At 35.3% G+C, this 15,265-nt stretch overlaps 1 protein-coding gene across 1 annotated transcript in view; it reads right to left on the minus strand.

Annotated features, from left to right (window-relative positions):
- Positions 1-3,259: 3,259 nt before the first annotated feature.
- Positions 3,260-15,265, minus strand: part of CHIC1 (cysteine rich hydrophobic domain 1) — an 86,600-nt gene continuing 74,594 nt past the window's right edge. The window contains exons 4-6 of the mRNA XM_045537525.1: positions 8,261-8,317; positions 7,936-7,995; positions 3,260-6,705 (exon numbers count right to left, since the gene is read on the minus strand). Coding sequence (XP_045393481.1) covers positions 6,655-6,705; positions 7,936-7,995; positions 8,261-8,317 — 168 coding nt within the window. The 3' untranslated portion in view covers positions 3,260-6,654. The remainder of the gene's footprint in view (positions 6,706-7,935; positions 7,996-8,260; positions 8,318-15,265) is intronic.

The following is a 15,265-nucleotide window of genomic DNA, read 5'->3' on the forward strand; positions in this document are numbered from 1 at the left end:
AAAGGATTACAACTCACTGAAGGTTCAGATGATCACTGGCATTTTTTAGCAATAGAGTATTTTTGAATTAAGGGTTGTACTTTTTTTGACATAATGTTATTGCATACTTAACAGACTATAGCATAAACATAACTTTTATATGCATTGGGAAACCTGAAACGTGTGACTTTATTGTGATATTTGCTTTATTGTGGTGGTCTGGAACTGAATTCACAGTATCACTAAGTCATGCTTGTATAGCATAAATTACTTATGGGATCAGACATAACACTACCAAAGGCAGAAATGGGCAATATACAAAATACTCTTCTTAAAAGGAATTCTCATGTAATTACCTTATAATGATGAAAACATAGGGAAGAGAAGAGAGAAAGGAAGATGCACCAAAAACACACAATTCAATTCAGTAACACAGATTTACACTTTAATTTTGCATCCTGAGATAATAAAATTTTATCTGACAAGTGAACGACGACAGAAGCAGCAGTGAAAGTTTCAGAGAGGCAGGTATCCTTCATTTTGGCACAGCTGTATATAGGTTGAGTTCTTCTAGGGGAGTCATTCCTGGACTCAAGGGAGAAAAATGAATTCATTCCACGGGCTATGTAACAAATACAAGATGCATGAAAGTTCTTGGTTAGGATGGACATATCCATTATTATTCTTTTCTGGTAAAACTGTCCCAACAGGAATCCTCTGCCAAAAAGTAGAAATCCTAGGCTTCTCAACCAGATATTTTATCAGTGCTCACTTTCTAGCTATCTGGATATCCTGTTCTTGCAGCCAGATTCATATTTGTATGTGGTTAGTCCAAGCATGACAAACTAGCTTGTAGATTACATAATTTCAAACAGTTGTTACTTGTTTCAAAGTCCAGGCAGTAAAACAATTTTACACTATTTGTGTACTAGAAAAATGAAAAATTTTAAAAATCAAGCCAAAAGCAAACAAAATAAGTAGGAATAAAAGGAACATTTGAGAAATTATTGCCTTGATTCATCATGTTGAGTTTATACACAGAAATACTTTAAGAGACTCAGAAATTTAGTCCAATGCTAGAACATGACATTATAACACTTTCCACATTTGTAATCCTGTATGTGTGTATATGTATGAGTTACATGTACACACCTAAATAAATTAGCTCTGTTATATCACCCTGAAACAGAAAAAAAAAACCTGAAGGCAAATTCTAACCTGACATTATATAGCCCAATACAGCCAACACACACACATACATATATTCTCTCTCTCTCTCTCTCTCTCTCTCTCTCTCTCTCTCTCTAGCATTTCATTATTTAAGGACTAGGTAAGCAATCTGTGGAGAGGGTCAAATAATCTTAGTTCCTTTATAAAAGTGGCTTCCAGCATTTTCACCATAAGAATTCCTTCATTATTCCTTTCCCATGTTTTCAGATATTTACTAAGTTGCATATAATAGGCTTTCTCATTTTTTTATTAATCAAAAACATACTGCCATTCACAACTTCTGATCAGTGCTGATAAACAGAGAGAATTGAAAGAATATAGGCAAAATGCATGGAAATACAGGCAAAATACATGTCTTAGTTGGCTTGTGCAACAGGATTATGGATAAGTGTATGATTTCTAGTATATTTTTTGAAATATTGAAAAAGGCTCAAGGATACCCTCCCCACTATCTTCATTTGCCCCAAGTTGGGAACCACTGGTTTACATCCACCTGCTTTTCCTCCCTAAAGTATTAGCATAACACAAATACCCATGTTTAACACATAGGGGATTAATAATGAAATTTACTGCTGAAAAAAACAGATCAACTGCAACATCATTCTGTAAGATCTGACTGAGAAAGAAAACATAACATGGATTTAAAGAACTCTATTTAGAAATCATACAATTATGATATCCAGTATATCTTTCAGTCATCTTCAAAGTACACTAATATTTGAAAAAAAAAATCCTCAATTCCCCTGTGAGGTAGGTCCAGATTATTGTCCCCACTTCAACAATGAGGACATGAGGTACAGAGGAATTAAGCAGCAGAGCTAAGAATTAAACCAGTAGTGGCTTGGGTTTGAATTCCATACCACTTTCCTTCCCACCTAATTTTATCAATTTGTTCCAATAGGTCTTTTTGAGGGTATGGAACTTGATAAGATGCTAAAGCAGATGTTGGATAGGATATGAAACTCTTCATATAAATGTCAAAGTGGGTTCTCCCATATTTCCATTATTGTCACAACTATAACTCTTGCCTGAATGCCAACTGTATAGTCAGATTCCACATAGGCAAAGCACAGAGACTTCAGTCCTCAGTTCCTAGGGAAATTATATTCACTCTTACGGAAGGACTAAGGTCTATCAGGTATCGGGTCCTCTGAGTCTGTGTGGTATTAACACACATCAGCTAGCAGCCAGTCAGCAAATTGAAATTTTACTATGTGCAAGGCACTGTAGGAGTTTCCACCGAGGGTGGTAGATCTGAGAATAATCATTCTGGGATTCAGTAGAGTAAAACCTTCCTAAGGATTCCTAGAATCACAGAATGTTAAGTGATCTCTAATTTTCTGTCCAGCCCTAGTTTCAACTCTATAACAGATGAAGATACTGACATGCAATTCAGGTGACTTGCCTGGGACCCACAATATTAGATCATTTCCTCATATAGTATGATTTTGACAAAGTCCACAGAAAGCAGAACATATTCTCAGGTTGCCATCATCAAAATAAAAAGCCTGGCTCAGAATCAGGTAAGGGAAATTTGGGGCAAGATAAGGTCATTTATATATACACACCTTTGAACTGTTTTTAGTCCTCATATTACATGAATAGGTATTAATAAAACCTATTCCTTTTCTGTGGAAAATTTCCCAACAATTCACCATTTAAAGGAATCTGAATAATCTGAGAATTGTTGCAAAATAGATTTTTCTGAAAAGCAGACTTTTATAGGCATAAGAGGACCTAATTTCAATGAATTTGAACACTTATAATCAAATTAGCAAAAAATATTTTCACTATGTGAAAGTGCTCCAGTTAATCAGGTGAATATAATTTCTATATCCTCTTAGGTCAATATAGTAAATTCTAATGAAATATTGTTATGGGCTTTATATTCAAGTAGTAGGGTTTTATTTTTTTAAGTGGCAGCTTATTTGTAAACAAAATAAAAATGCTAATTATTTTTTAAAGCTCTCATACATTTGGAAAAAACCCCTATTTGTTCAAAGGCTTACAAATGTTATTAAACTTTACTCAACTTATCAAAAAACAAGAACAAATTTCATTAAAAATGGCAAAGTGATAACTATTAACACAGTTTAACTGCTCAGTGTTTACACATCATAATATGGATATCATGAGCATTAAATACTTAAGTGGGCTTTGGTAGGGCTTCAATCAAAGACTACTGTTCTTCCAGAACCACATAAAATTACATGTTTACTAGCATCAGAATTATATTAATTTTAAGTGACTGATCATCCTGTTTTGTAATATTTTGTCACTAATATATCACATGATTAGGGGAAAACAAGGAAACAGGCCTTGTATAATAAAATAAAAATAATACATTAGTAAAATATTCTTTTACCTAGTTGAAAAGGATGACTCCTAATTTAATGATTGACCAATTCATTTATTCTGCTTCCTTCAGCATAATATGCTATCTTTGTTCAAAAAAGACAAGGCACTTCTCCATCTTCTTCTAAAGTTTCGCTATCATGGTCTCTTTTCTAAATTAACATAGGAGTTAGGAGAGAACAAAGAGTAAAGACATATCTAGGACAGAGTTAATAACTCTGTAAATGATACTTGCCCATATTTGTTGTTAATAATACACATGCTATTGGTCTTTTGGAAAAGCTTAAAAATTACCAGTTGGACTAATTTATTAAGCAAGAATCTTGGGCCAAATGAGAAGCACTGAAACATTAATTAAAAAAAAAACAGTTTTAACTTGTAACCTCAAAGCATTGTGAGATTTATATACTTTGGCAAATACATGTTATTTTTCTCTGGAAACTACCATGACAGGTTTCATAAAGGAATATAATGTAATAAAGAAATTCAAAAACACTTTCTTCAATCTAAAAACAACTTTCAGAAAAATACTACCCAATGAAAAAACACAAGTATGTTTTATCCTAAGGATAAAAGAAAAAAGGCTCGATAGGGGAGGAATTAATCACCACAGTGTGCCCTGTCATTTCAGCATTCACTGTAGCCAATTTCATTGAAAACAACCCCCCTAGAAGACTCCAAAATACCCAATTGTGAATCAGACCCCCGTAAGGAAAAACAGTTTGAAAAAGCAGTCACATAAGAGAGAAAAAAAGAAAATTCGGTGTTTTCTGGGTAGTTGAAGAAACTACGATGAGTCAACCAGCATAATAAACAATAAAATGATAAATTTAAGAGTGATTAGAGTAGGTTTTAAAAGTAAGTTTACACATGCTGGCAAATGGTTTTTATGACAAATACTACTGTGACTTGAATTATACTCTGTCACCTCCAGATACACTCTATTCCCTTCTCAGTATTTGTTTCATGGAAATGATTTATCACTTCCTATTATTCTTTGAGCAAAACCAAGTATGATTTATACATAGCAGAAAAAGCTACTGTGACCACCATATGGTCAAATTTGAAGGTTACAGAAAAAAAATTTTTAAGGGTTGACACTTGAAAGCAATTAATCTATAAATAATAATTAGATATTTTGCATTATGCTGGAAATCAATTTTGGTATTAAAATGTCACAGTTTGAAGCATAAATTTGATGACATTAGCTGGCATATAAACCACAGATACAATTTTTCCCTGACCTTAGCTATAAAACAAGACATTTGGTATGCATTTTCAGAGGTTTTCACCTTGTCTATAAAAATACACCTTCAATTTTGCAGCAGGCAGACACATGGTATTTGTAGGCATATACAATACATTAAAAATTAGAGATTTGGGGTGGCTGAGTGGCATAGAGGTAATGGGGCTCTTTAGAGGGAGGGGGAAAAGTGTGCAAACAATTACAATCACATATCAAATAGCGTCTCCTCTTCCCCTCTTTTTATTAACTGGTCAAGGATTGTGGGTTGCAAATTAGGCATAAATTTTAAAAGTGGTATAAAAAGGCTAGACCTTGTATGAAGAAATGATTGTTCTCTTTACTGGGATGAATGCTTGCCTAAAAAGTTTACTAAAAGCAATTAAGAGTAAGATGACAAATAAAATATTCAGTCCCAGACAGTTTTAATTTATTTTTAGCACTATGAATTACAAATAATGCCTACTGAGGCATACGTTTGCAGTTGAATTAATGTGATATAAAGCTTTTATTATACTAAAATTTCAAATTCTAGTAGACTTAGAGTGTAGTGCTTTTTCACTCATCTTAGTTGTGAAGAGAAACAGAGAAATAGGCACCAATGAAATGGCTACGTGTGTGGTGGATTTATGAACTAAAATACTTTTGTCTAAACACTTGGTCTTTTCTCATTAATAATATCCAAATGTTTTTAAAAAGAGGATTGAGAATATTTTATCAATTATGAATCAGCTACTATATATTCTTTAGGTACAACTTCTCAATTAGTTCTCCCTCTTTCCCAAAGTAGAATATCAGAACTCCAGAAAGCAGTTAGTGGTGGCTTTCATGGATACCTCCCAAGATGTCTGAAATCTCAAAATACTTCTTTAAGGTCATAATTGTGAGTATTTTCAAATGAGGGAAAGGCTACATAAAGGGAAATAAATGAAGAATGGTGAGGCTGTGAAATGTGTCAGATGTCAAATAAATTCTTTTAGCAGTGGGAGTGGAGAATTAAATGAAATGGAAATAATAAGGTTCTTGGTTTCAGGTGCTATGCAGAATATCTGAGAATGATTTCAATGTTAATCCACTTGTTACAAAGGGCAAACCTGCCCTACACCTGAAATTCTTAACATACTTATTATGGCTTTGCCATACAACAGCATGTTAACAGTCTCTACATTCAAAAGGATACTTGCAAAATTCAGTCATATTCAAATCTATGCAGAATTGTTGGCAATACAGTAAAAGGAATATTACATTCCGTAAACCATGGCATACCACATTTTACATTATGTAAAGAGACACTATTTACAAGTCTTTAGGAGTTAAATATTTTATCCACTAACATAAGTGATAATTTAGCAAAGTGCAGGACAAAACCAGTGCTATTAATTGCATGTCCTTTAAAGCAGAGTAAAACCATTTCTAAAAGCTACCGAAAGCTTATTTAAGTGTGTCCAGTAAGGGATTACAGAGCATCAAGTAGCCTAGAAAAATGATGCATATTTAGAAACAGTGCGTATGAAAATTCTAAGGCAGCATGCTCAGAACAAGTTTTTGTTTTTAAACACCAGCACTGATGTTTTATCTTTAATGGCAACTATCTATATACGTATATGCACACGTGTGTGTGTGTATTTAAAATTTGAGAGTGCAAAACACAAGCCTCATTTAACAACAAAAAAAGATGTGCAAATTTTCTTCATACACCAACACAAATAAAAGAGCAAGGAGAATATTCTACCATTATAAACAGTAAATTGAACACAGCAAAGGAGACCATCTTCATTCCAAAATCATCTACAAGGCACTAAGGGTAGGAAATGACAGATAACACAGAAGTGACTGGATAAAACTCTTCAGTCAGGTCGGAATATGGGATATTTTGGTAAGAATTCTATTATTATTACCTGTAAAATAAAAATAAGAATATATTGACAAGATATTTTTCATTTATAACATATATAACCCAGGAAGTCTGTAATCACTTTCACAGGACTATATTTTGATCCTGCACTATAAAAAGTGAAATACATGAAACAGAGTAATGTAAAGAACTTAAACCACAAGTTGTCATTAGATCAGAAATTTAAAAATTAAGCTGGCAAACAAAGCTACTTACTGTAGCTAATAATTTTTATTACCTAATTTATAATAACTATTTGTTTAGCTTCAGAGAAGCAAACCCTATTATATTATTATCTCCTTCCCCTACTCCCCCCAAAGTTGAAGAGATTAAAAGTATGCTATACAGATTTTAAAAATACTCTTACATTATATCTATATATTTTTTCAATTAAAGCTGATATTAGTTGAGGATTACTATCTTTTACAAGTTGTTTGTGAAAAATAACAAAGTACCAAATAGTTTGATTAAAACATTTTAATTACAGAAATGTTTGGAAATATAATAAAAACCTAAGATGTTTTTGAATGTTTTATCTACAGTAGATTTTAGATTTGTGGTCATTTGAATATTTTCCCCAAAACTATGCAAAGTGGAGATAAATATCATAATAATGCTTATTTATGAAATACAAATGGAATGTTTACTGTTAAATATATACTGCATGTCAACAACTGGAAGCTTGGATAAATTTAATATTCTTTTGGATGTCAATGATGCTAAATTGATCACAAGGGCTATATGTGAATTATGTTTTATGACTATGATTTTAATAGCTTTCAGTAAAACAAATATTCAAACATATAGTTTTGTCACTAAAAGTTAAATGTCAGCCAAAAAAAGCCAGAAATATGAATTTTGAATTCAGAAGTCAATTAATATTTTATGCAAGTTTTGACAAGATTGTATTTAGAAATATTTTGTTCAACAGCAGCTGTCCCCACCACATGCTATGGTTTATACCTATGTTAAAAGAAGACTAAGGTTTTACAATGTTTTCATTTACATATGCTAGCTGAAACTTTTCTAAGATCCAAATAATTGCTAGCTTTTAAGATATTTTAGGTTGGCTACAAAACTAAAGAAGATGGAAGGAAACTTCTATGTTCTAACTGACAAAAGTTCAGGATGAGGAGAAAAAAAGGCAGAAAGAATAGCCAATAAATGATAAACAGTAAAATGTTACATTTAGGATTAGTCCCAAAAATGTAATCAAAAACAACTTCATACTTACATACTCCATCATATTGCTAGTTTCGCATTTCCTTTTAGTCAACTTCCAGTGCAAAGCAAGCTAAGAAAGTATAGTTTTGTTAAGAATTTTTATATCAATTTAAACTAATCACAACTATACATTTGAATAAATCACTGAAAGTCCAGAAGTATATGATACAAAACATAGAACTTAAAAATATGTCACAGAAATAGATATTAAAAATTGAATACTAGTTCCCTAATCCATTCCTTTGTGGCCTAAAAAATTCACATGTAGTACTTATTTTTTCTATGTAACAATACAAATATATGAACATAGCAGTAATTTGCTTAAAATTTCTTACCTTGTGATATAATCTGTTATTTTCCCATTCTAGTAACTTCTGAATTGATCTTCTGGTCTAAGAAAAAGGACCAAGACTTTGTTACAAGATGAACTGAAGAGCTTTGTAAACTATGTGTATCTGTATTTTTCTGCTAACTTGTAAAATCCCATTACTTTCTCCTCTTGTTTTTCTACTAGAAATCAGAAAAACAAGCAATGTAATTGACAGAAACTGTCAAAAGAGGAGTAAGATTTTGGGTGATTATTACACAGCTACAATAAGATTATTTATCTATCAATCAGATTTCTATGTATGCTTTCCAAAATGAAATATGTATGAATTGCTCTGTATTGTGAGGCCATTCTCTGGACTATTGTGAAAATCTTACCAATACTGCTAACTTGAAATAGCAGTCTGCTTATGGATCTAATCTAGGTTTTCATGTACACAGGATTATTTTAAATAACCGCTAAATGCCAAGCTAATATGATTCCTCATAGAAAGTTTCCTACCATAGCTCCTAGAACAACACCTGACATACAGCAGTTAGTCAAGGCCTATATGCTGCATAAAGCAAGCCAATGCATATCAGAATTTACACTGAAAAGAACATGTTAAAAAAGCCAGTAGGACGTAAACAGATGGAAAACCACACCATGCTCATTGATCGGCAGAATCAACATTGTTAAAATGTCTATACTACCCAAAGTAATCTACAGATTCAATGCAATCCTTATCAAAATGCCAACATCATTTTTTGCAAATCTAGAAAAAATAATTCTACGCTTTGTAAGGAACCAGAGAAGACCCGATATAGCAAAAGCAAATTTTGACAAGATTACATTTAGAAATAAATTGGGAGGAAACAATTTACCAGACTTCAAGCTATACTACAAGGCTATAGAAACTGAAACAACATGGTACTGTCACAAGAACAGAGACATAGGCCAATGAAATAATGAGAACCCAGATATAAAACCATCCTCATATTTCCACCTGATCTTTGACAAAGCAGACAAAAACATACACTGGGGAAAAGAATTCTTATTTAATAAATAGTGCTGGGAAAACTGGATAGCCACATGTAGAAGACTGAAACAGGATCCACACCGCTCACCTCTCACAAAAATCAGCTCACGATGGATAACAGACTTACACCTAAGGCACGAAACTATAAGAATTCTAGAAGAAAATGTTGGAAAAACTCTTATAAACATAGGCCTAGGGAAAGAATTTATGAAGAAGACCCCCGAGGCAATCACAATAACAACAAAAATAAATAAATGGGATCTGACCAAATTAAAAAGCTTATGCACAGCCAAGCAAACTATCACAAGAGCAAACACAACCTAAAGAATGGGAGAAAATATTCACATACTACACATCTGATAAAGGGCTGATAATTAGAATCTATATAGAACTCAGGAAAATCAGCAAGAAAAAAATCAAACAACCCTATTAAAAAGTGGGCAAAGGACATGAACAGAAACTTTTCAAAAGACTGACCAATGGCCAACAAACATGAAAAAATGCTCAACAGCTTTAATCATCGGGGAAATGCAAATCAAAACCAGAGTGAGAGATCACTTAACTCCAGTGAGAATGGCTTTTATTAAAAAGTCCTAAAACAATAAATGTTGGTGTGGATGCGGAGAGATAGGAACACTCACACACTGCTGGTGGGACTGCCAGCTAGTACAACCTCTATGGAAAACAATATGGAGATACCTCAAAGAGATACAAGTTGAACTACCATTTGATCCTGCAATCCCATTACTGGGCATCTATCCAAAGGAAAAAAAAGACATTCTATAAAAAAAATAATCTGCACTTTAATGTTTACAGCAGCACAATTCACAATTGCAAAGATGTGGAAACAACACAAGTGCCCATCAATACATGAGTGGATTAATAAAATGTGGTATATGTGTACCACAGAGTACTACTCAGCTACAAAAACAATGGTGATCTAGCACCTCTTGAATTATCTTGGATAGAGCTGGAGCCCATTCTACTAAGTGAAGTATCACAAGAATAGAAAAACATCACATGTACTCATCATCAAATTGGTATTAATTGATCAACACTTATGTGTACATATAGTAGTAATATTCATCAGGTGTCGAGTAGGTGTGGGGGAGGAGGGGATGGGTATATTCACAACTAATGGGTGTGGTGCATGCCATCTAGGAGATGGACATGCTTGAAGCTCTGACTTGGGCGTAGCAAAGGCAATATATGTAACCTAAACATTTGTATCCCTGTAATATGCTGAAATGAAAAATTAAAAAAAAGAACAAAGCTAGAGGCCTCACGCTTCCCGATTTCAAACTATATTTCAAAGCTATGATATTCAAAAGAGTATGGTGTGGACATAAAAACAAATAGATCAACAGAAGAGTCCAGAAATCCATGCATATATGATTGACTAATTTTTGAAAAGGGCACCAAGTATACACAATGGAGAAAGGACAATATTTTCAACAAATGGTCTTGGGAAACTGGATATCTTGTAAAAGAATGAATGAAAGTGGACCCTTATCTTACACTACACAGAAATTAACTGAGAATGGCTTAAAGACTTAAACATAAGACCTGAAACAGTAAGACTCCTAAACATAGGGAATAAACTCATAGACATTGCTCTTAGCAATGATTTTGTGGATATGGCATCAATCAAATGCAGAGGCAACAAAAGCAAAAATAACTCAGATAACATAAAAGTAACAAAGCTTCTGCACAGCCAAGGAGACAATCAGCAAAATAAAAATGGCAAATTTATGGAATGTGAGAATGTATATGCAAACCTTATAACTGTATGAGGTTAATATTCAAAATGTATAAAAACTTTTACAACTGAATGGCAGCAACAACAACAACAACAACAAAACCAATTAAAAATGAGCAAAGATCTGAATAAGACATTTCTTCCAAAAAAGACATACAAATAGACAACAGGTATATAAAACGTCACTATTCATCAGGGTAATGCAAATCAAAACTACAATGATATAACAACACCTGACACCTCTTAGGATGCTCATTATTAAAAAAAGAAATCTAGTGTTGGCGAGCACGTAGAGATAAATGAACCCTTGTATTCTGTTGCTAGGAACATAGACTGGTAGGTTTACTTGGTAGAATAGTATGGAGGTTCCTCAAAAATTAAAAGTAGAATTATAACATGATCTAGAAAACCAATTCTGATTATATATTCAAAGGAATTAAAATCACAATCTTGAAGATCTATACTCACATGTTCACAGCGTTATTCACAATAACCAAGACATAGAAATAACTTAAATGTCCACCAATACACAAATGGATAGAGAAATAGTGATACATACATACAATGGTATATTATTCAGCAGAAAAAATAAGATTATGCTATTTATGATAACATATAGGGACCTGGAGGGTGGTATGTTAAGTGACGTAAGCCAGACATAAAAAAAGCACATAATATATGATACCACATGTAGAATCTAAAATAGTCAAACTTATAGAAGCAGAGAGTACTGTAAAATGTGGTTGCCAGGAGCTGGGGAGAGGGGAATATCAGTAGTTGATGGTTAAAGAGTACAAAATTTCAGTTATGCAAGATAAATAAATTCTGCAGCTCTACTATGCAGCATAGTGCCTACAGGTGACAATACTGTATTGAATACTTAAAATTGCTAAAAGTGTACATCTTATATTAAGTATTCTTACCAAGAAAATACCAATAATAATAATGATAATAATAATAAAGGTGGTAAGAAGAATCTTTGGGAGGTGATGGATATGTTTATGACCTTGATGATAGTGATGGTTTTTCAGGGTGTATATTGATTCCAAAATTCATTGAGATGTATACATTAAATACATACAGTGGAATGGACTGAATGCTTATGTTCCCCCCAAATTCATAATTGAAATCCTAATTCTCAAGGTGATGGTATTAGGATGTGAGGCTGTTGTGAGATGATCAGATCACGGGATTAGTTATAAAAGATAACCCAGATAGCTAGCTAGCCCCTTCTACCATGTGAGGGTACAGTGAGTAGGCTCCATGTGTGAACCAGGGAGTGGGCCCTCACCAGACAACAAATCTGTTGGCACCTTGATCATGGAACTGAATTGTAAGAAATAAATTTCTGGCCGGGCGCGGTGGCTCACGCCTGTAATCCTAGCACTCTGGGAGGCCGAGGCAGGAGGATCGCTCGAGGTTAGAAGTTCAAGACCAGCCTGAGCAAGAGCGAGACCCCGTCTCTACTAAAAAATAGAAAGAAATTAACCGGACAACTAAAAAATATATAGAAAAATTAGCCAGGCATGGTGGCGTATGTCTGTAGTCCCAGCTACTCGGGAGGCTGAGGCAGTAGGATTGCTTGAGTAGGATTGTTTGAGGTTGCTGTGAGCTAGGCTGACGCCACGGCACTCTAGCCTGGGCAACAGAGTGAGACTGTCTCAGAAAAAAAAAAAAGAAAGAAAAATTTCTGTTGGTTTTAAGTAACCCAGTTTATGGTTTATTGTTATAGAAGTGTGAACAAACTAAGATATACAGCTTTTTATACTAGGGCTGCCCAGAAAGTATCCAGCCATTGTTAAACTAACAAGAATGGTTTGCATGGCATCAATGTAACCTGGCAGCCAAGCAGAGGGGACTGTAATGCGCATGCATGAACAATGACGACTCACTGTACTAGTCAGTGGGGTACTAGATGCCATTGAGTATGTGTACTGTGTGGCCATCACATCCAAAATGAGTAGAGCAATGAATCCGTATCAAATTTTGCATTAAGTTTGAACATTCTTCTGCAGAAACTATTCGGAAGATTTAGAAGGCTTTCAGGGACAATGCAATGAGTGTAGTGCAAATAAAAGGGTGTACAAACACTTCAACGATGGTCAAGAATCTGTTGAAAGTGACCCACATTCTGGAAGGCCTGCAACAAGCAGAACCCCTAAGAATGTTGAATGGGTATGGGTTAGGTTAGGAGACACTGGAAGAATTATGTGAGGTCCCAAGGTGCCTACTTTGAAGGGGACTGAGGAGTCATTGTCCTATACACAAAGTTTCTTGTTATTTTGTGTCTTCTTTAATAAATGTTTCTATTTTTCATATTACATGGCTGGATACTTTCTGGGCAGCCCTCATATATCAACCACAGCTTGGTGATGTGATTCACATAAAAAAGGAGAATTCAACATTATCATGATAAAAGCACTGAACAGAGGGGTTTCAAGATGGCTGACCAGAGGTATCTGGTACTTGCTTCCTCCACAAAAAAGAATCAAGATAGCAAGTTACATAAACACACTTTGAATAGATCACCAAGGAGAGAACACTGGAATTCAACAGAGAAATGACAGGAAATACCTAAAGCAAGAAAATCGAGGGAAGTAAGGCAACCTGTTTGGCCGGAATTGGTCAAAGCCTGGAGAGGCTCCCCATTGCAAGGAAAGAGTGAAAGAATCCTAGTGGTCCATATTCCTGCCACAGACTCCTGAAATTCCAGCCATGGGAGATCCCCCAGACCCTTCCAGGTCCTGAGACTAATATAGGGAGCTGCCTGGAGACTACACAAAGGCATTGCTCCAGAGGGGTAGCTCACGCTGGGTTCCATATAACTGTTCAGTCCTAAAGAGCTATAGCAAGCCACCATATGGACAGGCCAACCCCCACCAGACTGTATCCTGCCTGGGGGTTCAATAGTCCCTGTACTTCCACATCACTGGAACCCCACTGATATTCCCCACCATCAGTCACCACCATAGCAGGCTGGTGCCTAGTGCCAAAGTGCAAACGAAACACATGCTACCCAGTCACCTACATGCAGCTACTGCCACTGAAAGCAACCTTGCCCTCCACAGTAGAAGGGCTGCAGCACAGCTGCTGCTGCCACCACCTAAGTATTCTGCAGGGGGCCTGGGGATTACCCTGCCCCTGCCTACAACAGCTGGCAACTGTATGCACCAGCAGGGGGCCTAAGGACAGGTCTGCCCAGACTGGCTCCACCCCACCACAGTGCCTGAGTATGCCATCTGGGGGCCTGGGGACTGCCCAGTCCTGTCCATCACTGTTGGCATCTGAGTACTACTCCCAGGGGCCTAAAGGCCTGCGGACTGGCCTGCCCACTGCTGCTACCACCATCACCAGCACAGACTTCTTGGGAGCCAGAAGGTTATTTTGTCACTACTACTGTCATTGCCCATGCCATGCCTGCTGCCCAGGGACCTGAGAACATGTTCACCTACCTGGCCTACCACTGCCACTAGCAGCATCCAAGCAGGCTACCTGGAGTCCCAAGAATCAGCCCACCTGGACCAGTGTAGCAGCTAACACTAGTGCCAGCCACATTCAGCCCACTGTTAACACCACTGAAACCTAAAGACTGGCCTATATGGTGTCTCCAGCAAAACTTCACAACAGCCTCCATTAAAAACTGCACCCTTAGCCACTGAGGAAATCACAGACACCACTGATGTTGTTTAGAGCCAAAAAATCATATAAAGAATATACTACTGCATGCACTCAGAATCAAAGTGCTCTATCCAATTAACACTATTAATACATCTTCAGGACAAAGTCTTCCCAATGAAAGCAAATTAAAAAAACTGGGAGAAGTGACTATTACACAAGATGCATAGATATCAACATAAAGACATAAAGAACAACAAAAAGCAAGGAAATATGACAGCTATGAAGAAACACAATAATTCTCCTGCAAACCATTGCAAAAAGAAATTTATGAAATCCCAGAAAAAGAATTAAAAAGAATATCGAAGAAGCTCAATGAGATATAGAAAATACAGAAAAACAACACAAAGAATCAGAAACACAATTCAGGATATGAATGAGGAATTTACCAAAGAGATAGATATCACAAAAAATAACCAAACAGAAATTATGTAACTAAAGATTTAACTAAATGAAATCCAAAATACATTTGAAAGCTTCAACAATAGACTAGATCAAGAAGAAGAAAGAATTTCAGAACTTGAAGACAGGTCTTTTGAAATGACTCAGTCAGACAAAAA

Source organism: Lemur catta, chromosome X (genome assembly GCF_020740605.2).
Source record: "Lemur catta isolate mLemCat1 chromosome X, mLemCat1.pri, whole genome shotgun sequence".
Taxonomy (NCBI): Eukaryota; Metazoa; Chordata; class Mammalia; order Primates; family Lemuridae; genus Lemur; species Lemur catta.